We start from the raw sequence: 24,518 nt of genomic DNA, 5'->3' as shown, positions 1-24,518 counted from the left end.
TCCACAGAGACAAGCACTGGAGACTTTTCACCAGAAAAGTTCCACAGTGCACCTATAGTGTGTGTTTACATTGTGATTTGAATATATTAAATGTGTCTTTTTTGAACAAGATTCACTTTTCTTCCTGTGCTTGTTTCAGCACGAGTGAGTGCACATGACAGGACTGACTCGTCACTTCACCAAAACAGAGTCATTTTACCAAGAATCCTGCCTAGATTCTTTTAGTCTTTTGGTTTCATTAAAGTTTATAATGCATAAAGGTAATTATATGTCTGTTACCTAGCAACGATAATGTTAACAACAACTGCCAAAACCTAGAACCTGTGACAATAACTTTATCACTAAATGTGTGTCCAAGTGATTTCTTGTGGATCAAAAATGTCTAAGTCTAAAATCAGTGTTTTAAGAGTCACAGAAAGTTCTTTTACAGTTTGGATGGAGTTTTTGTTGATGACAGAGACAGAGAGATTCTGTTTTACACATCAGAGATACTTTACTTTTTCTTTTCATGGGAACTGATGTAAAGCTACACTCAGTACTGATCACAGATCCCAGACCAGGTATAAATTAGAAGAAGATGAAAACCTGCACTGCTTCTGTTCTGTTTAAAGACGACCCAGTGACAGTGAACACACACAACACTTTGTGACCTCACTGTGTGCTGACCTCTCTCTGTATGTGCTCTGTGTTCACAGGCAGAAGTACAAGAGCGCCTCACAGAGGTGAGTGCAGGACTACACCAGGACTACACCAGAACTACACCAGAACTACACCAGGACTACACCAGAACTACACCAGAACTACACCAGGACTACACCAGAACTACACCAGGACTACACCAGAACTACACCAGGACTACACCAGGACTATACCAGAACTACACCAGGACTACACCAGAACTACACCAGGACTACACCAGGACTATACCAGAACTACACCAGGACTACACCAGAACTACACCAGGACTACACCAGAACTACACCAGGACTACACCAGGACTACACCAGAACTACACCAGGACTACACCAGAACTACACCAGGACTACACCAGGACTATACCAGAACTACACCAGGACTACACCAGAACTACACCAGGACTACACCAGAACTACACCAGGACTACACCAGGACTACACCAGAACTACACCAGGACTGAACCAGGATTACACCAGAACTACAATAGGACTACACCAGGACTGAACCAGAACTACACCAGGACTGAACCAGGACTACACCAGGACTACACCAGGACTGAACCAGGACTACACTAGGACTACACCAGGACTGAACCAGGACTAAACCAGGACTAAACCAGAACCAATTAAACACCTCACTTTGTGTGGTGTCATGACCAACTTATAAGATAAAAAATCATGAATATAAAATATAAAATAGTTAAAGCCTCACTACGTAACCTTTAAGCCTTAAAATATGTTAACTGTCTTGACTGTCATTTGGCCTAGAAGAGGGCGTCTTCCTGCTGTTGTACACTATGAAACTTATCTCTATGAGGAATGATGCAGGTGATGTGCCACCTCCTGAAAGTTACATACTATAGCTTTAATGTGGACTCAATGACAGGCCAAAACAACTCAACCAGAGAACATTTGAAACAGGAAGAAACAGAGAGACTTGACAAAGCAGGACTCACCCGGGCTAAAACACATGCACTGACACTAAACCAGTGACAAAGGTGAAAAAACCCAGATCTAACCAGGACTAACGACTTCTTCATGCCAGTGGAGTCTGTAATGTCTCCATCCCGTAAAACTGCTCATCGCCTTGACAACTGGATGCCTGGAAATGTGTTTCCATGGTTACGACTGCATCCAGAAAATTGCACAACAAAAGACACTGCAGAGGTTCACGGCATCAGAACGTACCAACAGGCAATGGAGACGAGGGAGCAAGGACGGAGGAGAGGACATGAGGAAGGGAGTAAGGAATGAAGAGTGAGAGGTCGCGGCAGGCCAAGTCCTCCTTCACCTCCTCCATCTTAGGGGGGGGGGGGGGGGGGGAGTAGGGAGTAGATGATTGACAGCTAGTACATAATAATAATAATAATAATAATAAGAAGAAGAATTCATACATTCAAACTAGGCAATGTGGATCAGTCTCCCATCGAGGTCGTCAGCAGAGCCGGTGTTGTGTGCCTTGTTGAGATGATGTGGCGATGGATCAGCTCTGCATGAAAAAGCAGTTTGTGGAAAACATATACCTGTGTTTATCTGAATCTATTCAATATTTGAGTGTTTTTTTGTTTTGTTTTTTTACCACAAGTCTGCATTCTGTTTAGTTTTCTAGTGTTATGTACTGCAAGAGCAAAGTTAGAATAAGATTAGTTATGCCTAGAGGGACCGAGTCGACTTTCTAATCCTGTTCTTAGCCTAAACCTAAACCTAAATGTTAATCTAAGCCTAAATTTAAATGTAAACCTAAACATAAACCTAGACCTAAATGTAAACCTAAGTGTTAATCTAAACATTAACCTAAACCTTAACCTAAAAATAAACATAAACATCAATATAACCCTAACCCTAAACTTAAACCTTACCCTTAAACTTAACCTAAATGTGACCCTAAACATAAACCTAAACCTGGAGATAACCTTTCTTAACCAAATGAACCATTTCCTGATTGTAACCTTAAGTTTTTAATCCTATGACATTTTTTTGAGCTAACACCAAGCTACAAACTAGCAGCATGTGGTGCTTTGGGAGATAAACCCACTGAACCTCTGGGATCAAACCAGAGCAGAGTCTGACACACACCTATGGACACAGTGACCAGAGGAGCGTTTGATTGACAGCTGACGCGTCACGTGACCAGAGGAGCGTTTGATTGACAGCTGACACGTCATGTAACCTGAGGGTAGTTTGACTGACAGCTGAGTCATCATGTGACCAGCGGGTACGTTTGACTGACAGCTGATGTGTCATGTGACCAGAGGGGCGTTTGACTGACAGCTGACGTGTCATGTGACCAGAGAGAGTGTTTGATTGACAGCTGAGGCATCATGTGACCAGCAGGTACATTTGATTGACAGCTGACGCATCATGTGACTAGAGGGGGCGTGTGATTGACAGCCGGCGCGTCATGTGACCATCTGGAAGAGCAGATTGGCGAGTGAGGCGTGAACAGAGCACAGCTGTGTGGGGGCCGACCTGCCCGTCCTGTCACTCAGCCCAGACACCAGCTCCCGCGCGAACATCAACACACACATTTTAGCCAAACGGGAGCCCAACCAAAATAGCAACCATTTATAAATAAACAAATGAAATAAATGATGAATGAGGCGCTGTAAAGTACACAAGGTTTATCTGGCCTCTCTGAGAGCCAAAACAGACCTTGGATTTACAAAAACAATCCAATAAAAGGCCAGGTTCTTAAACGACTATCAAAATCGACATTTGTGACCCCCGAACACAATTTTTTGTTTGTATAGTTTCCTAGGCAACAGAATTTACAATGTAGGCCCTTTGCTATGTCAAAATAAAAATAAAAATACATTTGGCCACTGTGTTGGGGTTGTAGGATGAAGGGCGTCCTGGAGCAGATGGACCAGGGTGTGGTGGACCTCCAGGAGCTTCGCAGGAACCTGGAGCTGGCGTCGGCCATGTTGGATGCCATCTACACGGACGAGACCAAGTAAGAGGCTGTAGTGCGATGATCGTGTGTGATCTGTGCTGTTTACAGGGGACTGTGAGCTTTCAGCCATGTTAGAATGTTATTACCTCCTCAAAAACATATGTGGAGTTGTATTTTTATTCATTCACACATGTTTGAGTAATCCTACATTATTCCTGCATTATTGGGCTGTTTACATCTGGAAAGCTCAAAATGCTCTGTTCCACCTTGTGATGTCATGAAGTAGTTACAGGCTACCAGCTATAAGGGGTGTAACGGTACAGAAATCACGGTCCAGTAGGTATATCGGTTTTGAGGTCACAGTTCAGTTCATTTTCAGTACAGTATGAGAATGCAAATCCATTTGCTTGTTGTTTTTTTTTTTTTTGTGTGTGTGTATATTAAACCAACAATTTGTTTTAATTATACAGATGGGAATGGTAATGCTAATAAGCTCAATAAAATAATCTCAAATAAGATACAAATGTATGAACTAAGAGTTCCAGCATGAAGTTTTACTCAATCTTCAGATTTTTGGCCAGAAAAAACAACTTGTCCACATTGTCTGCTGTAAGTGCACATGTGCTGCAGGGACAGTGTTCATGAGGACAGGCGGAGGTTCTGTCCCGGGCAAAAGTTTTGCGAGGATTGACGTGGTTCAGAGAGACGTAGTCAAGGCAGGGGTAGTTGTTGTCAATGTGGCCGCCCTAACTATAAAAACTATAACTATAAAACACTGCTCCAGTCACAGACGAGTTCCTCGTGAATATTAAAGAGCTGAGCCTCCGTGTAGCTGCACATATAGTGGCCCAATGTAAACACTGCCCCCTGCACCAAACCCAACATCTCGCACCAAAATGCTTCGGCACAAATACATGCACACGTATACCCCTGCAGCTGTAGCTTTAGTTCAGCAGAGGTAGAGCAGGCCTGAAATGATCCAAATGATTCTAGTGAAGGTGTGTGAATATGAGTTTAAAAACACAGTGGAGCACTTCCTGTATTGCCACATGACATCACAAGGTGGAAATCATCAAGCCTAAATGTGCAGGTTTGTGTGTTAAATGTGTGTGAATGAAACAAAACACAACTCCAGGTGTGTGTGTGATGAGGATACGACATTAGAACACAGAGGACAGAAAAGACCCTTTAATGTTCTTTAAAGTGCATATGGAAGGTTCTCCTGTTTTCCTCAGTCTGAATGTGTTCAGTGAAACAGCACCAGTGCTAAATATGTATCAGAGTTTGCATATGTCATCAACTCCAACAGTAATGGAAGAACAATTTATGAGCAAGGAAGGACTTTTCCTGAGTTCTTGTTAACATAATGGACGCTAAGTAACAGTTATGGAATGACCTCTACATTTGTCACCTCCGCTGTCTGTGTCCAACCAGGAAGTATTATGAACTTCAACCGAATTTAAAAAGGTTAGTGCTGATAGTCGGGTCTGGAAGTTATCACTGAGCTCTGACGGCCACAGTAATGTGTTAGCTCCTGTTGCTATAAACAGGCCCCCGAAAAAAATTAAATAAAAATAAGAATTATCCCAAAACAGTTTCCTAACCCTAACCTTAAGCATGTGCCTAAGCCTAACCATAACAATAATCCATAATGGAGATTGACAGGTGGACAGGTACAGTGTTGGCAGTGATGCGGTCGCTGTATCAGACTGTTGTGGTGAAGAGGAACTGAGCCCAAAGGCAAAGCTCTTGATTTAGGCGTCAGTCTATGCTCCTCCCCTCACCTCTGGTCATGAGCTCTGGGTCATTACCCAGAGCTCATGAACCGAAAGGACGAGATCACAGATACAAGCAGCACAAATGAGTTTCCTCCGCAGAGTGTCTGGACGCTCCCTTAGAGATAGGGTGAGGAGCTCAGTCACCCGGGAGGAGCTCGGAATAGAGCCACTGCTCCTCCACGTTGAGAGGAGCAGTTGAGACTCAGGCATCTGTTCCGGATGCCTCCTGGGCGCCTCCCTCAGGAGGTGTTCATGTCCCACCAGGAGGAGGCCCTGGGGAAGACCCAGGACACACTGGAGGGACTATGTCTCTGGGCTGGCCTGGGAACCCCTTGGGGTCCCCCCGGAGGAGCTGGAGGAAGTGTCTGGGGTGAAAGAAGTCTGGGAGTCCCTGCTTAGACTGATGCCCCCGTGACCCGACCCCGGATAAGTGGAAGAAAATGGATGGATGGATTTTTTTATAACTGAATCCTTAATATATTGATGTTTTAGTGAAATGTTTAGTTTTCTGATTATAATCTAGAAAAAACAAAAAAAAAGCTGTAATCTTCTGATCTGACATGTGCAGAATAAATGACATGTGAGGGTTTGGCTGCAGGGACGGCTGGAGCTCGTGTCCACTAACTGTCTTGTCCTCTCCAGGCGTCTGCTGGACACAGAGGATGAGCTGAGCGAGCTGAAGGCAGAGTCGGTGCCCAGCGAGGTGCGTGATTGGCTGGCCTGCACCTTCAGCAGTAAAATGGGCGTGGCCAAACGGCGCCCAGAAGAGAAGCCCAGATTCCGGAGCATTGTCCACGCAGTGCAGGCCGGCATCTTTGTGGAGAGGTGAGTGACTCTGAGACTCAGAGCAGCCAAACAACCAGTGTATGAGTCACAGTCTGGTGACTGTTAAAACCCACCGAGTTCAGATGGTGTGACTGACAGGTGAATTTGCCAATCAGGGACACACATGGGCTGTTAATATAAAACAAATATGACTGATTATGAGGAAAAAGAAAAGACAAAAATATCACAGGGGACAGAAAAACATGAAGGATTTCTGCCAAATCAATGAGAGAAGCACTACACCTCACTGAATGATTTAACTGAAAAAACAACCAACCAAACAAAACTAGATATTCTTCAGATACATATTGCAATTGCAGTTACATTTGTGATAAATGTTTAAAAAGTAAAAGAAAAACAAGTGTTATCATTTGAGAGGAGCTAAACAAAAGAACACAAGTAACAGCTTTAAACGACAGGAACACCAAGACTTTTCTATGAAAACGACGGAGAAGATCAGAGCACATTTCCATCTGCGCCCTGAAACATACAAAACATAGAACACACACACAACATAAAACAATACAACAATACAACAGTACACACTTAGTGATGAAAAGTACAATGAGTTTAAATATGTGTATCTCAGTCCCTCTGAGGAGCACCGCTGACAGGAAACTGAAACTCTGTGGGCTTGTGCGAGTGAGCCTGAGCCTGTCAGGTTCTGTGAGAGGGAGTGTAAGTCGAACGCTCCAGAGCTTCAGACAGAGCATGCCTACAGTTAGCTTCACACCCCAGGGAATGTTGATGATGAATGTTGATGACATCAGCTGCAAAGGCCAATACTGATTTAGTCCTAAATGACCAATGATTTGTTTCCCAAGTGTCACTGAAATGAACAAACTGGAAGAACTAGAGAGTTCTAGAAAACTCATTGGGTCTTGAACAGTTAAGCAAAATATGACCCAGGTGACAGTTCACACCTGAGGGTAGTTCAATGGAATGAACTAATAACCAATGCTCCTTACTGTAAGCTACAAGATGTCAGTGTGAGTGTTATTGTATTTATCTCCGTACTTCAGAAAGATCAAACCTCTATTTTACCACAACACAAGGCAGTATTAACATCAAATGATTCTCTCAGTATTTTGTTGTTCTGCATTATCTCGATGACAATACTGAGAGCCAAATGTGCAAAATGTTCCTGTAAATGTGAGCTTCAAGTCAAACTCAGTGGACTGCAAATGTAACCACTGAAGTGTTGGGAAAATTACAGCAAGTTTATTTGTCATTTCTAAATGGCTCTTTATGCAACCTTTTTATTAGATATTTTATTTTACACAATAGACTAAATATTATCATTGTTTTTATTTTCTACAAAACAACAATTAGAATTCAATATGGTCATTTTTTTGACAAAAAATGAAAATAAATAAATAAAATAATAAAATAAATAATTACATAAATAGTGGGCTGAGACTGTGTGTTTGTGTGTTCTGTGCACCTGACCCATCTGTGGTTTAAAGGCACTGACCTGAAAAACAGATCTAGTTCATTTTAAATAGTAAATAGTTAACGTTGTTCCTCTCTTACCTTGTGCATTCTGAGCATCCTAATTATTCACTGAGATGGGTTTATAAGCACTTTTCACAGCGCAGAGACTAGAGTGGAGTTTTTTCCTGATTTGCGGACAATAAAATGCTTTATAATTAGATGCAAACTGAACACAATGGACTTCTTCTGACCTCACTAGCCGTTTATATAATCTACTTCATCTGTACTGGGACGAGACACATTTTGCTCAAATACAAATGGGAGAGACAAATACATGGAACAAGAGTTTGATAGAGACTGTCTGATTATTGACTTTTCTACACCGTGTCTCTTAACAGAATGTACAGAAGAACATCCAACATGGCCGGCCTCACCTACCCCCCCACTGCCATCAGTGCACTCAAGGTAAGACTCTCTCAGTTCACACTGGCAGGTGCACACTGGCAGGTGCACACTGGCAGGTGCACACTGGCAGGTGCACACTGGCAGGTGCATAATCACAGCTGGATGTTACAGCAGTGAGCTGGTGTGTTGTATCCACACGTGTAAGTTCGCTCTGGTGTTTTGGAGCTCCTCGTGTAATTGTATTAAACAGAGGAAGGCACGCAGCTTCTGTTCAGACTCAGCACAATGTAATTAGTGCTGATTGGATGAACAGAAGCAGAGCCACTGTTTCTGAGGAAAATGTGGACATCTGCCATCTAAAGGATGATCTTGGAATAACACTTCACTGCACTAGAATGTCAAACACAACATCAGAGAGCGGCTCTAAAGCTCCTTCCAGCTGGACTGTAGTTGACTGAACACTTGTCCTGTGGATCGCTCGTCTAAAAGACAAACAGGCTTAGAGTATACCTGTCTATACAGAAAAATATTACACAACAGGTCTGTGTGAAAAGAGAGATTAAACTCACCATTCACTACAAAATCTGCAGTTAACTAACTCAGATTTCCTCTGCATGTTGTCATTGTCCATATAAAAAATGTACACAAATTTGACATCTAAAAGAAAGTTGGTTGACTAAGATTCCATCAACAGACTGACTGTACACCTAGAGGCCTCCAACTCTTTTACCAGTAGTACAATAAGACAGGTCATATGTCTCATGTGAAGCTCAGAACCTCCAGCATTCCCTCCCTGAGCTGCAGAGGCTGCACTAGCACTGACTCATGACTGGTGCAGGTGCTGGGTTTAAGGAGAGACCGTTCAGATCAGAGAGAAACAGTTTAGGTTTAAACACACTGGACTTCAACACTGAAACTGGAAACTCAAATGACAAAATGGTAACTTTGACATTTAACACTAAACTGTGATTGGCTGGTTTACAGGAAGTGGATCAGTGGTCCTTTGATGTGTTCTCGTTCCAAACCGCCACGGGAGACCACGCCCTCAAGTTCCTGGTGTACGACCTCTTGACCCGCTACGACCTGATCAGCCGCTACAGGGTAACACGTCTGTCCTACTGTCACCACACACTTATTCACTAGAATTCTGCGGATTTACAATAATTCAAAATGTATATTTTTGTATGTGAAGATTTTGCATGAAGATTCGTTTTTCAAAATAAAAACAAAAATAAGAAAATGAAAAAACAACTATTTTCTTCATTATTGGTCTCCAAACCCAAAATGAAAAAAACAGATAACGATTTGTTTTTTCAGTTTTCGGTTTTGTGTTTCTGTGACTTAAACTGTGCTTCTAACATTTTAGGCAGGTTAACAAAATAACACTATTTCTAAAAAAAAAGTATATGTACATAGGATAGAAATCTGTGCATATTTGTCTGTAGTTGAGCATAAAGTAATAGTAATAGAGAGTAAACTCTCGATTGAGTCCAGTCATACATTAAATGTGTTGTGTGCATTTTATCCATTAGAATACAAATTGAAAAGTTACAGCAAGAATTACAATCACCAAATGAACCTTTTAGAACTATGCTTTCTTCAGTACAAATATGAATTCACAGACGCGGCTCAACTGTCAAAAATACATCATCACTTCACAGGTGTTTTTTATGGAGCAGAAGAAACATCGATCGAGATACTGGACTTTTGCACTGTATATGGACTAAACCAGGACTGAACCAGGACTGAACCAGGACTAAACCAGGACTAAACCAGGAGTGAACCAGGACTAAACCAGGATTAACCAGGTGATGCTGGCATGGCAGTGATGGCCGTCATCTGTTGTTTCCATTATTCAATTAAACACGAAATCGAAAACTGAAAAAATGAATTGTTATCCGTGTTTTCATTTTGGTTTTGGAAACAAATAATGAAGAAAACTGTTGTTTTTTCATTTACTTATTTTTGTTTTTATTTTGAAAAACAAATGAATGAATGATACATGGATTTGTGAAGCATCTATTTGGCTTTTTGTACTGGGATCTGAAAGGCAATAACTGATCCACCAACATGTTTAATATTGATCTGGTTTCGAATACTTATATCGCATCAGTGCAAACTTAAATAAAGGCAACAATCTGCCATTTAACACAAAGCTTCTCAAACAGCTTCCTCCTTCCTAAGTCTGACCCTTATGGTTTGCTGACAGACAACTGGCTCAAAACAAAAACCCCGACTGTATTATTAACTAAAAGATGGCTCATTCCCCAGCTTTCCATGAACTGCCCAGGCCTACCCAGGAGAATCTGTCCTCTGCATTTGACCCACCCCTTAATGCCACTGGGGCCACCTGTCAAGGGCAGTGGGACCCATCTCCAGGTCTTGGTCAGGACTGGAGGATTTGACCTGCTGTGTTGGTGGCTAAAAGTGCACATGTAAACATAGTAATCCGTGTATCATTCATTCATTCGTTTTTCAAAATAAAACCAAAAATAAGAAAATGAAAAAACAACTATTTTCTTCATTATTTGTCTCCAAAACCAAAATGAAAAAACGGATAACGATTCGTTTTTTTTTTCAGTTTTCTATTTTGTGTTTAAATGAATACAACGGATAACAGCCATTTCCGTGACTTAAACTGCCGGACTTTTGTGCCACATTCGGACTTAGCCAGGACTAATCCCAGGACTACACCAGGACTAAACCAGGACTGAACCAGGACTAAACCAGGACTAAACCAGGACTAAACCAGGACTGAACCAGGATTAAACCAGGACTAAACCAGGACTGAACCAGGACTAAACCAGGACTAAACCAGGACTAAACCAGGACTGAACCAGGATTAAACCAGGACTAAACCAGGACTAAACCAGGATTAAACCAGGACTAAACCAGGACTAAACCAGGACTGAACCAGGATTAAACCAGGACTAAACCAGGACTAAAACTGAAACAGTCCTGGTCTCAGTCCCGGTCTCAATCCTGGTCTGGTCCCAGGCTTAGTCCTGATCTCGTTCTAGTCTGGTCCTGGTCTCAGTCCTGATCTGGTCCCAGTGTGGTCCCGGTCTCAGTGATGATCAGTCTACGTGGGTGCACCTCTGGGCCCATCCCGAAACTCAGTCCTGGTTTAGTCCTGGTGATTTAGTCCTGGTTTAGTCCTGGTTTAGTCCTGGTTTAGTCCTGGTTTAGTCCTGATTTGGTCCAAATGTGGTGCAAAATCCGGCATCATAGTTTAAATCACGGAAACGAGAAAAGGCCGTTATCCGTTTTTTTCCATTCTTCATTTAAACATAAAATAAAAAAATAAAAAAAACTGTTTTCCATATTTTCACTTTGGCTTTGGAGACAAATAATGAAGAAAATAGTTGCTTTTTCATTTTCTTATTTTTGGTTTTATTTTGAAAAAGGAGTGAACAAATGATACATGGATTCATAGTGAGCATGGTGGTTGCATGGCTCGTGTGCGCAGATCCCGGTGCAGGCATTGGTGCTGTTCGTTGAGGCTCTGGAGGCCGGTTACAGCAAACACCGTAACCCCTACCACAACCTGATCCACGCCGCCGACGTCACGCAGACCGCTCACTTCCTCATGCTCCACACGGGACTCATGGTAAAGCACACCGCCAAAACACGTCTGCTTTTCATATTAAGACAAATATTAAATGCAAATATGTGATAGTACTCGTGTTTTTTGTTTTTCTGCAGCACTGGTTGAGTGAGCTGGAGATCCTAGCCATGGTTTTTGCAGCTGCCATCCACGACTTTGAGCACACAGGAACTACCAACAACTTTCACATCCACACAAGGTAACACACGGGACTGGTAGCACATATGACCAGTAACATGTATGACCAGAAACATACAGGACCAGTAACTTAGATGACCAGGCAGTGACACACATGTCCTGTAACGTGCATAACCATGTGTAACCACTCATGACTGTTATTACATACTAGTGTGACTAGTAACACACATAACACATATGACTAGTAACACACATGATCAAAGAAATAACACAAAGATGTATAAAGAGCAAAACATACAATGGCAACCCACACCCATCTGTAACACACATGACCTGTAACACACATGACCTGTAACACACATGACCAGTAACACACATGGCCTGTAACACACATGACTAGTAACACGCATGACCTGTAACACACATGACTAGTAACACGCATGACCAGTAACATGCATGACCTGTAACACACATGACTAGTAATACACATGACCTGTAACACACATGGCCTGTAACACACATGACCAGTAACACACATGGCCTGTAACACACATGACTAGTAACACGCATGACCTGTAACACACATGATCTGTAACACACATGGCTAGTAACATGCATGACCTGTAACACACATGACTAGTAATACACATGACCTGTAACACACATGACATATAACACACATGACTAGTAACACACATGACCTGTAACACACATGACCTGTAACACACATGACTAGTAACACACATGACCTCTAACACACATGCCTAGTAACACACATGACATGTAACACACACGACCTGTAACACACATGGCCAGTAACACACATGACCTGTAACACACATGACTAGTAATACACATGACTTGTAACACACATTACCTGTAACACACATGGCTAGTAACACACATGACTAGTAACACACATGACCTGTAACACACATGACCTGTAACACACATGACTAGTAACACACATGACTAGTAACACACATGATCAGTTACACACATGATCAGTTACACCCATGACCCGAAACACACATGAACCATGACACACATGACCAGTAACACACATGACCAGTTACACACATGAATAGTAACACACATGACCAGTAAACACACTAGACTGTCAAGACACATGACCAATAACACATATAACCCATAACACACATTAGTGTCGACACACATGTCTGTGAACACACATGACTAATAACACACATGACAGTCAACAAACATGACCAGAAACACACATGACCCATAACACACATTACCAGTAACACACGACCCATAACACACATTACCAGTAACACACATGACCCATAACACACATGACCAGTAACACACATGACCCATAACACACATGACCTGTAACACACATGACTAGTAACACGCATGACCAGTAACACACATGACTAGTAACACACATGATCAGTTACACCCATGACCCGAAACACACATGAACCATGACACACATGACCAGTAACACACATGAACCATGACACACATGACCAGTAACACACATGACCAGTTACACACATGAATAGTAACACACATGACCAGTAAACACACATGACTGTCAAGACACATGACCAATAACACATATAACCCATAACACACATTAGTGTCGACACACATGTCTGTGAACACACATGACTAATAACACACGACAGTCAACAAACGTGACCAGTAACACACATGACCCATAACACACATGATCAGTAACACACATGACTATCAGAACACATTACCGGTAACACACATGACCCATAACATACATTACCAGTAACACACATGACCAGTAACACACGACCCATAACACACATGACCCATAACACACATGACCCATAACACACATGACCACTAACACACATGACCCATAACACACATGACCACTAACACACATGACCCATAACACACATGAGCAGTAACACAAATGATAAAAGGTCACAAGAGTAAATTTTGCATAATATAAAACCTTTAACATTCATGAGCAGTAAAAGATTTGACGAGTAACACAAACAAACAATAAAAACCCAATAACATACATGACCAGGAGGTAACACGCAAGACCAAGAACACATGACCAGTGTCCTGATTCTGATTTAGAAATATGTATGATCAGTATCATGCATGACCTGTGACTTGCATGAGCAGTAACACACATGAGTGGTAACACACATGAGCAGTAACACATATGAGCAGTAACACACATACACAATAACATATATGACTAGTAACACACATGACTAGTAACACATAACAGGTCACATACTGTACAGGTATTGGTGTAACATTATAGCAGCAAAAGCCCTGTTTGTTGGTGTGCAGGTCCGAGGTGGCCATTCTGTACAATGACCGCTCAGTGCTGGAGAATCACCACGTGAGCGCCGCCTACAGGCTGATGGCAGACGAGGAAATGAACATCCTGATCAACCTCAACAAGGACGACTGGAGGTATCACACTTGTGTCTGAGCTTTAGTCCTGAGTGAGACGGGGTACAGTGCCGCTGTCTGAGGGGCAGGTGCTCCAGTTTTCAAAATGAATGACCCAGCAGGAGGCAAACGGAGTGAAGACACCAGCTCTGTGGTCTGAGCTCTTCTGTGTTAGTGCACTGAAACAATGAAAAATAAAATAAGATGGAAAAAAAGACAATCATCATTATCTCAGAGTTGTATTTCAAATGATTTATGCATGTTTGAGTAAAGCTGCACTGTCCTCCATAAAAAAATAATATAAAATAAAAAAATTTATTAATTAATTAATCTCCCCTACCTCCTCTGTCCACCCATTGTTCTGTACTTACAATATTATGAGTATGTGTGTGTGTGCGTGTGTGTGTGTCCTTCAGAGAGCTGAGGGCCCTGGTCATCGAGATGGTGATGTCCACAGACATGTCCTGCCACTTCCAGCAGATCAAGACCATGAGGAATTCGGTGTCGCAGACGCCCAGGTGAGGCTGTGCAGAGCTGTGGAGCACTGACCCTCTAATATGCAAATGAGACTGTTCAAGGCTTGGGCAAAAAGTGCCTAATGTGGTTGTAATAAAGTAATATGAATTTTGAAATAACTATAGTATTAATAGAGTGCCTTGTATTATTTTTTTTATGAAGTGCAAAGGTAATATTTACTAGCGACCCAGCATTTTCAGTTCTGATACAGATATTGATATTTTTACTTGATACCAGTGTTGGGATGGAAAATGGCACTTACTTCCTTAAAAGGAGTGAGAGCAGGGGGAATTGTATCTGCGTATCTATAACCTGACTGATGATCCGGTCAGATTCCTGGTTGGATAAGCATCACCATTTTAATCAGAAACAGGAAAGAAGAGCCAGTCCGCTCGGAGTGACTCATTCAAGCACATCACTCGCTTGAACCTGCTCGGCTGTGTCCAGACAACATCTGCTGCAGCCTTTGCCACGCCTCCCCCATGTCTGAACCGCCATGATTAAAACGATTAGCCCACATGACTCACATGCATCATAACAGACTACAGAGTTAGAGTGAGACTGGCTGAAATACACAGGCAACTCAAGACAGCAAAGCTAAGACAGCACTGAGCACTGTTTTTGGAGCTTATCTCACACTAGGGTTGTCAAAAGTATTGAAAATCAGACATCAAAAGATACTAACACCAGTATAGAAACTAGACACTCATTTGATCAAGTATCAATACTAAAAAAGTCACAGGACAAAAATGAACCTTTCCTGAATGATCTTCAGCTGTATCAGAACAAGCAGAAGACACATAGACTGCTCAAGAATTAAAGGAACACTTTGAAAACACATCAGATCTCAGTGTGGAGAAAAAAAAATGCTGGATATCTATACAAATATGGACAGGGCCATGTCTTAGGAACAAAAGAAAGAATGACTCTTTAAATGAAACTAAAATGTTCAGCCACAGAGGGCTTCATTTTATAGACACCCTGAAAATGAAATAATGATGTGGCAGGCTGGTCCATTTTGCCTAAATTTTATCTCTGAAACTCAAAATCCTTTTCAATATTTTGTGTAGCCCCCCACATGCTTGTCTGCATGTTTGACAACATCGTGGCTTGCTCCTAAAGAGACGACGGATAATGTCTTGGGGGATGTCCTCCCAGATCTGTGTAAGGGCATCACTGAGCTCCTGTAGAGTTTGAGGAGCAACCTGACGACGTCTGAAGGACCCAGACATAATCTCCCAGAGATGTTCTATCGGGTTTAAGTCAGGTGATCTTGAGGGCCGTTTGGTTGTATCAATCCCTTCATCCTCCAGGTTCTGTCTGCAGACTCTTGCCACATGAGGTAGGGGAATTTTGTACATCAAGAGGAACCCTGCATCTACTGCACCAGTGTAGAGTCTGACTATGGGTTCAAGGATTTCATCCCTATACCTAATGGCAGTCAGTCCCCCCATGGATCTGCCTCCCCAGAAGATCACTGACCCACCACCAAACCACTCATGCTGAACCATGGTGCAGGCAGCAGAGTGTTCTTCTTATCTTCTCCAGACTCTTTCACGTCTATCACAGAAGCTCAGGGTGAACCTGCTCTCATCTGCGAAAAGCACAGAGCACCAGTGCTTGCCAATTCTGATCTAGCAAATGCCAAAGGAGCTCCACGGTGCTGGGCACTGATCTCAGGGTCCACTACAGGATGTGGGCCCCTAAAGCCACTCTCATGAATTGTGTTTGTGATTGTTTGGGCAGAGACATTCACAGCAGTGTCCTGTTGGAGGTCATTCTGTAGGACATGGGCAGTGCTCAGACTGTTGCTCCTGCACAAAGGAGCAGATGTGGATCCTGCTGATGAGTTGAGGACCTTCTACAGCTCTGTCCAGCTCTTCTAGAGGAACTGTCTGTCTCCTGAAATCTCCTCCATGTTCTGGAGATTGTGCTGGAGACACATTCAATCTTCTTGCAACAGCACGTCCAGATGTACCATCCTGGAGAAGCTGGACAATCTGTGCATCTGTAGGGTTCAGGAATGACCTCATACTCCCAGTAGTGATGATCACTGTAGCCAAAGCAGCACTCGAGGAAAAGCCAAAAAAGACCAAGAGGGAGAAACTTGAAATGACCTCCACATGTAAAACCAGTCCTGTTTTAGGGTTTGTCTCATGTTGCTGCTCTAGTGTCACCTGTTCTTCATTTCCATGTCAAGAAGTGGCATCCTCTTGTTCCTAAGACATTGACCAGTGATTTATATTAAGATTTGAGATCTGATGTGTTTTCAAAGTGTTCCTTTCATTTTTGAGCAGTATAGACTAGTACACACCCATGAACCATATGGAACCTACCTGGACCACTGAGGGATTACACAGATATGAAACCACATGGGAATAGAAAAGAAAGTACTTTTTCTATTGTCCAAAGAAAGTGTTCTTGTTTATGATCATCGTGATATCAGAATCCACCTTGAGTATGGAGTCTGTTCCTTACTACTGAGTTTGAAATTGTAGTATCATGACCACATTATATTGTACAACATTGTAAAACACTTTGACAGAGAAAAGAATTGGAATCATGCTGTGTATGTGTATTTGTTTAGTCTGGACAAGGTGAAGGTGCTGTCTCTGGTGCTCCATGCTGCAGACATCAGTCACCCAGCCCGGGCTTGGCCCCTGCACTACCGCTGGACCCACAACCTCATGGAGGAATTCTTCAGACAGGTACTTCCTCCTAAAATTCACTTTTGGACTAAAATGACTAACTAACTAATCTTTCACATTAGTCTGAGAATGGGTTAAGGTGTGCTGTGTTACATTTCTGGAGGAGGATCTTCCACCTGCTTGTGATCAGTGAGATATTTTTGCTTTGCTTGGAATGCTCCACAGTATGGCATTAAACATGTATCTTTCCTCTTCACAGATCAGGCCAACTTGGGCCGGTGGCAACTTCTGGAGATAGATACATTTTATTCCCAACATGGAACATTTCCGGCAAAAAAAACAAAACAAAACAAAACAAAAAGACAGCTGCATAAAGAGATACAGGTGGTAGACCCTCCAGCAGAAAAGATCTATAGTGCACCTGTAAATAATAATCATAGGAAAATAACTCAAGTCATTATCGTACATCAACAGGAGATGTGTAATATCTTTGCCAGTTAAAAATCTAAAGTTACTCTGATTTAAGTGGTAACAGTCTTGCCTGACCAGCCAAACGGACCACAGTGAGTGGAAAAAACTGTCCTAACTTGGTCCAATCACAACCAGTCATTTGTAGCACGTGTCTCTCACGTGTCTCTCACGTAAGAACTTCTTTTACTTCATAAACACAGAGTTTAGTGTGGGTAAGACACTGTCACTGGGCCCAAACTATGGGACTTACTATTATAGCCTCCTTCTGCCATGAAAACTCACCTTTTTGCACTGGCGTTTCACACAGGCTGAGCACCTCCTATTTTCTTTATTCTTTATTGTTTTTATCACTGTAACTGTGCTTTTTCATCATTTTAAATTTGTACAACATTTTGGGCGGTGATCAACTGCTAGTCCCCTGGAAACACAGTCTGCAGGGTTAGAGGTGGACTTTACATACCTCCACTGGGACGCTTGTGAATGCTGCAGGATGGCTGTCACACGATTACCTACAAATTTCTTGCGGTTTCACTGTTCTGATATTTAATGACAAGCTCCACCTCCAGCTCCTTTCTCAGCAGCTTATCCATCTTCACTGCATCTGTGGCTGCAGTTTACTCCAGCTAACCGCAGTTTTCAGTAGTGCAACTCTGGAGTTGCAGCTCTGGCTCTGGCCATCAGGAGAGTGGATTGTGCATCACCTTTGGAGATGTGCAGCACCAGGTAGCTTGCTATGCCATAAGCATCATCACTCGCTTCAGCAAAATGGTGAAGCTGTGCTGAGACTGGTAAGCCAAAGATGCACCTATCCACTCTAACTCCTTCCAGCTGCTTGAGTCTAGTCTAGATCTTAATAATGCTATCTGGCAGCTCTTTGTCCCTGCAGTACTTCAGGAGACAGAGAAGTCTCTTGGCTGGCCAGGGATCTGACCAGGGAAAGTAGTCCTCTTCTGGTGTGTAGACGCTGTTTGAGGTTGATCTTAATCTTGAATTTATCAGTTTGTGCACACCACCATATTCCCAGGACTCTCTCCACTTGTAAGTAGTCTTGATCCAAATCCAAAGCTTGAAATCTGTGAGCTCGTTCACTGGCTGGAATCATGTTAAGCAGTCTTCTCTTTTACATGAGCACTTTGTCAGCCTGAAGTCTCCTTTAGCCAGCAACTTGGTCAAAGCAGCTGCAAGAGAGATGGCACCATCTTTATTACCTCCGCCAAGGAGGTTATGTTTTTGCCGGCGTTTGTCTGTTTGTTTGTTTGTTTGTTTGTTTGTCTGTTAGCAACATAACTCAAAAAGTTATGGACCGATTTTGATGAAATTTTCAGGATTTGTTGGAAATGTGAAAAGGAAGAACTGATTTCATTTTGGGGGTGATCCGGAAGAAATCCTGGATTCTGGATCACTTTGAAATTTTAGTTAACATTGTGGTAAATGAGGCCAAAAATTTAGTTTCTCAATATCTCGGTTAATTATTGACCAAACCCCATGAAATTTGACTCAGGGATGGACAATGGGATCCTCTTTCATATTCCAAAGGCTGATCCGGATCTGATCCAGAAGACTGATTTTATCGCAATTTATATAAAAAATGGGGGTAGTCCTTGGCGGAGGTCTGCGCTCTCTGAGTGCTTTTCTAGTCTGTTATTTAATGCAGTTGTCCACATAAAAGTTCCTGAAGACAGTTTTAGCAGCTTCTTGGCCAAACTCTTCTGAAGGACATTTCTGCATTGCAAACGTGGCTGGACTGGACGGTGTAGCCCCAGAAATGGGCACGTTCATCGTGTTCCACCAGCTGCTGACTGTAGTCCCCATGAAGCCACCAGAGGAATCTGAGGAGGTTTGTGTCAGAGTAACTCACTCGAACTTGATAAAAACATAACCCCCTTTCACCGGATGTCTGACTCCATGATGAGGTAAGCTCCAAATACGTTTCAGCATTTGTGATCTCCCCTGCTGTATCCAAGATGCTGTCCATAAATGCCACATACCCCTTGTAGTAGACCTCATCTCTGGAAAATCTTTTAGTACACGTTGCTCTGTGACTGAGCCATGAGCAGCTCTTTATTCTTGACTGGGAGACAAATGCTGTAATGTCCATTTTTCAGCTCTGCAGACTGAGACACCATGGAAATAAATTGAGTTTCTCTGTTAAATTCCTCTGTTAGTCCAGCAGTAGGGAAATCTTGTTTAAACTGAAGCTCCCACAGCTCCTCCAATCTAGCAACGGAGATCCTGTTTACAGGCACTTTAGTCCATATGTTAGTTTGCTTCACCTCTTCTCTGCCTCTGAGTGGTTCATTATTGTCCAGCCTAGTAATGTTCTCACAGCTTATGGTCCATCATCCACACTTTTTAACCACCTGAACTGGTTCCATAGCTTGAGAAACATTTGCTCCAATGAGCAATCCAGTGTCGACTTGAGTAACAGGGAGCTTTACACATTTCAGAAGCAGCCAACAGTTCACATTCTCTTAACGTGGGCTGTTCTCTTTGAGGTTTTGTGAGTAAACTTCTGATAACTTGATGTAGTTCTCACCATCCAAGCTGCTGATCTCCAGTCCATTCACAAAACTGGTGTTCACAACAGATTCTTGTCCCATTGTCTTCAGGAACATGCTGGTATTATGTCCATTCATGTTCAGTTCATTAACCAGTGACTCTGTGGCAAAGGTGCTTCCTGGATTCAAAACAGCATGTCATGACTACTTTTGTCCCTTTAACTGCTTAAACACACACTGGCACAGTAGAGAGAGTGCAGTCTTCCCCAGTGTGGCTGCCTGCTTCTACGGTCTGCACCGGAGCACTGGAGACTGTTTTCTGCTCGGGGATTTTATTGTTGCATTCCCCCTTTGTAGATTTCATGTTCATGTGCTGGAGAGTGAGGTGTGGTCCAGAACATTCCTGACAAGATGCCTTCTCTTAACAATTGTAAAGACAATGCGTGACATATATCCATGTTTCAAAAAGGCAAAACATCTACCTTCTCTATGTGTGACTTTGCTCGAGCTTTCTGCAGTTGGCCATGTGATGCTCTCCTTCAGTGTAAGCACAGGGTTTGCCGTTTGTATCCACAGGAGTGTGGTAATCTTTGTTTGGCTGAGATGTTTGCTTTATTGTCTTCTAATCTACGTCTATATACAAGATCATGTATATATTAAATTTTTTTTAATATATTCTAATAATTGGAGATAGCCTGTAGTTATGACTGTGCACATCGGTCTTTGCTCCAAAATGTTTTTCCTTAAATGATGGTGGTGGTGTTCTGTGCCCTGTGTGTGTCTGCTCACACTGTGTTTGTGTCTCAGGGTGACAAAGAGATGCAGCTGGGTCTACCCTTCTCCCCGCTGTGTGACAGGAAGGCTACCATGATCGCCCAGTCCCAGATTGGTACTGACCCTACACACACACTCTCGCCCAGTCCCACATCAGTATTGTCCCTACACACACACTCTCGCCCAGTCCCACATCAGTATTGTCCCTACACACACACGCTCGCCCAGTCCCACATCAGTATTGTCCCTACACACACACGCTCGCCCAGTCCCACATCAGTATTGTCCCTGCACACATGTGTGAGGACTAAGATGTACTATGTGCTTTCTTCTAGGCTTCATAGACTTCATCGTGGAGCCCACCTTCAGCGTGCTGGTGGACACTATGGAGAAGGTGATTGGTCCACTGATCGAAGAGGACCGCAAAGCCAGAGAGTCGGGCAACAGGAGGTCCAGGTAAGAGTGCACACGTCAGTAACACGTGTGCATTAGGAGGAGGTGTGAGTCAGGCTTCTCTCTGCTGCAGTCTGACTGGGAGCGGCACGGTAACAGTGGAGTCGGTCCAGAGGCACAGCAGCAGTCGTCATGGACACGAGGATGCTCAGACGGACTTCTCCCTGACGGCCATTGACCTGGCCGCGCTGCGGCAGCGCCTCAGCGGAGTCATCGTCAGCAACAAGGAGCGCTGGAAGGAGCTGTCGCTGCATGGTACAGGATCACATACAGTTTAGTTTAAAGCATATTGTGCTTGTGTCTGCTCTATAGTTATAATTAATGACCAGTGTGGATCATTATGTTCTAAGTTGGACATTTTAAATCACAATATTCATCTAAGATAACTTAATAAGAAGAAACAAATCCACTGAGTTCCACATGAGTAAACTGCAGTGTCCAGTGGGAGCTGACGTGGCCTGATGGATGGCTGTGAACATGTTTTCATTTGTACCAAAATGACCATGTGTCAAAAATAAGAAAATAAAATTGGTGAATGAACTATGAAGTATGAAGCAGTGGGAGCATATGCTGGTGGAGCTGAAAACAGAGGTTGATTGGCAATATGGCCTCTTAAAAATAAGCTACTAAAGATTGTTCAAATATGTACAAATCACTCTAAATCCAATGTCGAGAGGGGAAATGAGAAGGGAAATAACAGTCTAACATGGTTAAAAGCTCTGATATTGCAGGTCTGCCTTAAAGTGTTTAAAAGAGGATAAAAAAAAGCAGTCAGAAAAGTGAGGATTATAAAGCACATTCTGATAAGAGTTGGTGTTTCATGACCTGGTCTTCAGTGATAGAAATAGCACTACATATTTAAAAGTAGATCAACTACTCTGCTCAAAGAATAATAATACAAGTAACTGTAGAAGGATAAACTGAAGGAGCTCGAGAGCTGGAAGAAGAGAAATATGACCCTGGACATGAAATTTAATGTTGTCCATTCTGGTCTAGTCTAGTCCATTTAACTTCCACTGTTGGGAGGATTATACCTCTGATGTCTAGACCAAGGAAACAAGACAAACAGGCCGTGCGGGGCTGGTACAGCACACCAGTGACATTTCTTTGTCAATAACATTTGAAGGCTTGTTTAAAGGGCCTTTTTTTATTTTTTCATCTATGTTCTAATGTAGTTTCCTCATCACAAACATAACTGGAACTGTGTTTTGTTTCATTCACATGTGTTTAACCCTGCAGATCTAAGTTGAAAATATGAAACAGAAAACACTCTGTTCCACTTAATGATGTCATTTGGATAATTTCAACCCAGGAATTGCCAGTCTCTACTGAACAAGCTAAAGAAGAGTAAAAGGAGCTGTTAACTTGTAAACTACAGCTTCATGACTTTAGGGTGACCATATTTCCGTTTGTGAAAACCCGGACACCTTACCCAGGGTGAGGGCTGGGGCCTCGTCATTGAGCTACTCTCGCCTTCATAAAATTAGGAATTTTTTGTCCAAGTCATTGTTAAATCTGCATTTGCGCTTCGGCATGTTGCAGACTGTCTCGCTCCTTCTGAGTCACAGACGCTCAATTTAATGTCCCCAATGAAATGAAATGAAAACCTGAACATTTGCATCACTTTAACACCCAGGACAGGACATGAAAAACGGACATGTCTGGGAAAAAATGGACGTTTGGTCACCCTACATGACATCACAAGTTGGAGTTTGAGCTTTGGAGATATAGACAGACTAATAATAAACATTTACTCAAACATATGTGAATTAAACAAAACACAACTCAGGTCTGTTTTTGAGGAGGGAACAACTTTAGAACATGCTTTATTCAATTCAATTCATTCTTCAGTCAAGCATTTTTTATAAATCAAAAATCCATTTGTTGGTTGGTAAAGTCAAATATCACAGACATGTGTGTGATCCTTTGATTCTGCTCAAGTTTAACCAATACAATGAAGTGTATTACTCTGTGTGGCAGAGGTGGCCAATAAGGAACAAGAGAAAAAAGAAGAGGCGGAGCCTAAAGTCAGCACAGAGACACATGATTCTCCCAGTCACACTGCCGACCAGTCACAGAGCTCTGAGGACAACCCCCCTGAGCCTGACACAGATCATTCCAACTGGAATGGTGAGTAGACCTGTCATGATCATGCACTTTCAAACAGAGAAATACTGCCATAAAAGATAAAACTGAAACTACTTTCTGACTAGTGATTAGAAGTGATTTATTTTACCCTCTACTGCTCAAATACTCCTTTATTTCATACAAAAATTGAAAAAAATCTCCCACTTTCATAAAGAAATTGAATGTATTGTTTCTGCTTTTATTGGGTGATAAATTGATATTTGGGACGCACCAATCGAGCCTTTTCAGTTCCAATACTGATATCGATATTGATATCGATCCTTTCAGTTTAAGTATCTGCAGATATCCAATATCAACTGATAACAGTGTTGGGATAGAAAATGGCCCTTTTTTCCTTAACACACAGTTCATTTATGACACAGAGAGCCAGTGGTGTTCTCTAACTGTTACATGTCCTTCACATCACAGATTTATATGAAGAAAAGTTCAACAATAGTAAATAGTCTCATTATATCCAATTAAAGGTCCAGTCACAACTTTGGCACTGATATTTGACCAGTATGGATTTTGACTTTATTTGAATGATTGTAACAAGTGCTGAGTCATCTGTAACTCAGGATTTACTTGAGTAAATCCTTTGAGTTCTAACTGACAGTGGACTGTTCCAGGGGCGGGGCCAGACATCCAGGAGGAGGACGAGGAGGGCGTGGAGAGTGAGGACGCCTGAGGACATCAGAGGACACCAGAGGACTGTGGACGTCTCAGATGGTCATGTGACTTCACCTTTGAATGTCCTCCTCAGAGACATGGACCCTCTGCCCATCTCACCGACACACTCAACCTAGAACCATGTTTGTTGTATTACAGAATA

General features: G+C 42.5%; 1 protein-coding gene across 1 annotated transcript; it reads left to right on the top strand.

The window, feature by feature from the left end:
* The first annotated feature begins 699 nt into the window (after positions 1 to 699).
* On the top strand, positions 700 to 24,374 carry pde1a (phosphodiesterase 1A, calmodulin-dependent). Its single transcript, XM_020929078.2, has 15 exons — positions 700 to 722; positions 3,535 to 3,648; positions 6,009 to 6,191; positions 8,024 to 8,090; positions 9,015 to 9,131; positions 11,500 to 11,640; positions 11,736 to 11,836; positions 14,095 to 14,220; positions 14,616 to 14,717; positions 17,303 to 17,423; positions 21,140 to 21,221; positions 21,442 to 21,562; positions 21,633 to 21,814; positions 23,540 to 23,689; positions 24,316 to 24,374. Exons 2-15 carry the CDS (start codon positions 3,536 to 3,538, stop codon positions 24,372 to 24,374), a joined length of 1,665 nt encoding a protein of 554 aa, XP_020784737.2. The 5' UTR covers positions 700 to 722; position 3,535.
* The last annotated feature ends 144 nt before the right edge of the window (positions 24,375 to 24,518 follow it).

Source organism: Boleophthalmus pectinirostris, unplaced genomic scaffold, assembly GCF_026225935.1.
Source record: "Boleophthalmus pectinirostris isolate CB_2022bp ecotype Guang Dong unplaced genomic scaffold, ASM2622593v1 HiC_scaffold_1, whole genome shotgun sequence".
NCBI lineage: Eukaryota > Metazoa > Chordata > Actinopteri > Gobiiformes > Gobiidae > Boleophthalmus > Boleophthalmus pectinirostris.
Note: the sequence above shows the minus strand (reverse complement) of the source record. Positions and strands in the feature narration are given on the sequence as shown.

Bases quoted from the DNA above. Each gene is read 5' to 3' on its own strand.
- pde1a (XM_020929078.2), top strand. From the start codon at position 3,536: ATGAAGGGCGTCCTGGAGCAGATGGACCAGGGTGTGGTGGACCTCCAG. The intron at 11,837-14,094 runs GTAACACACGGG...GTTGGTGTGCAG, and splicing joins AACTTTCACATCCACACAAG to GTCCGAGGTGGCCATTCTGT. The intron at 14,718-17,302 runs GTGAGGCTGTGC...GTATTTGTTTAG, and splicing joins TCGGTGTCGCAGACGCCCAG to TCTGGACAAGGTGAAGGTGC.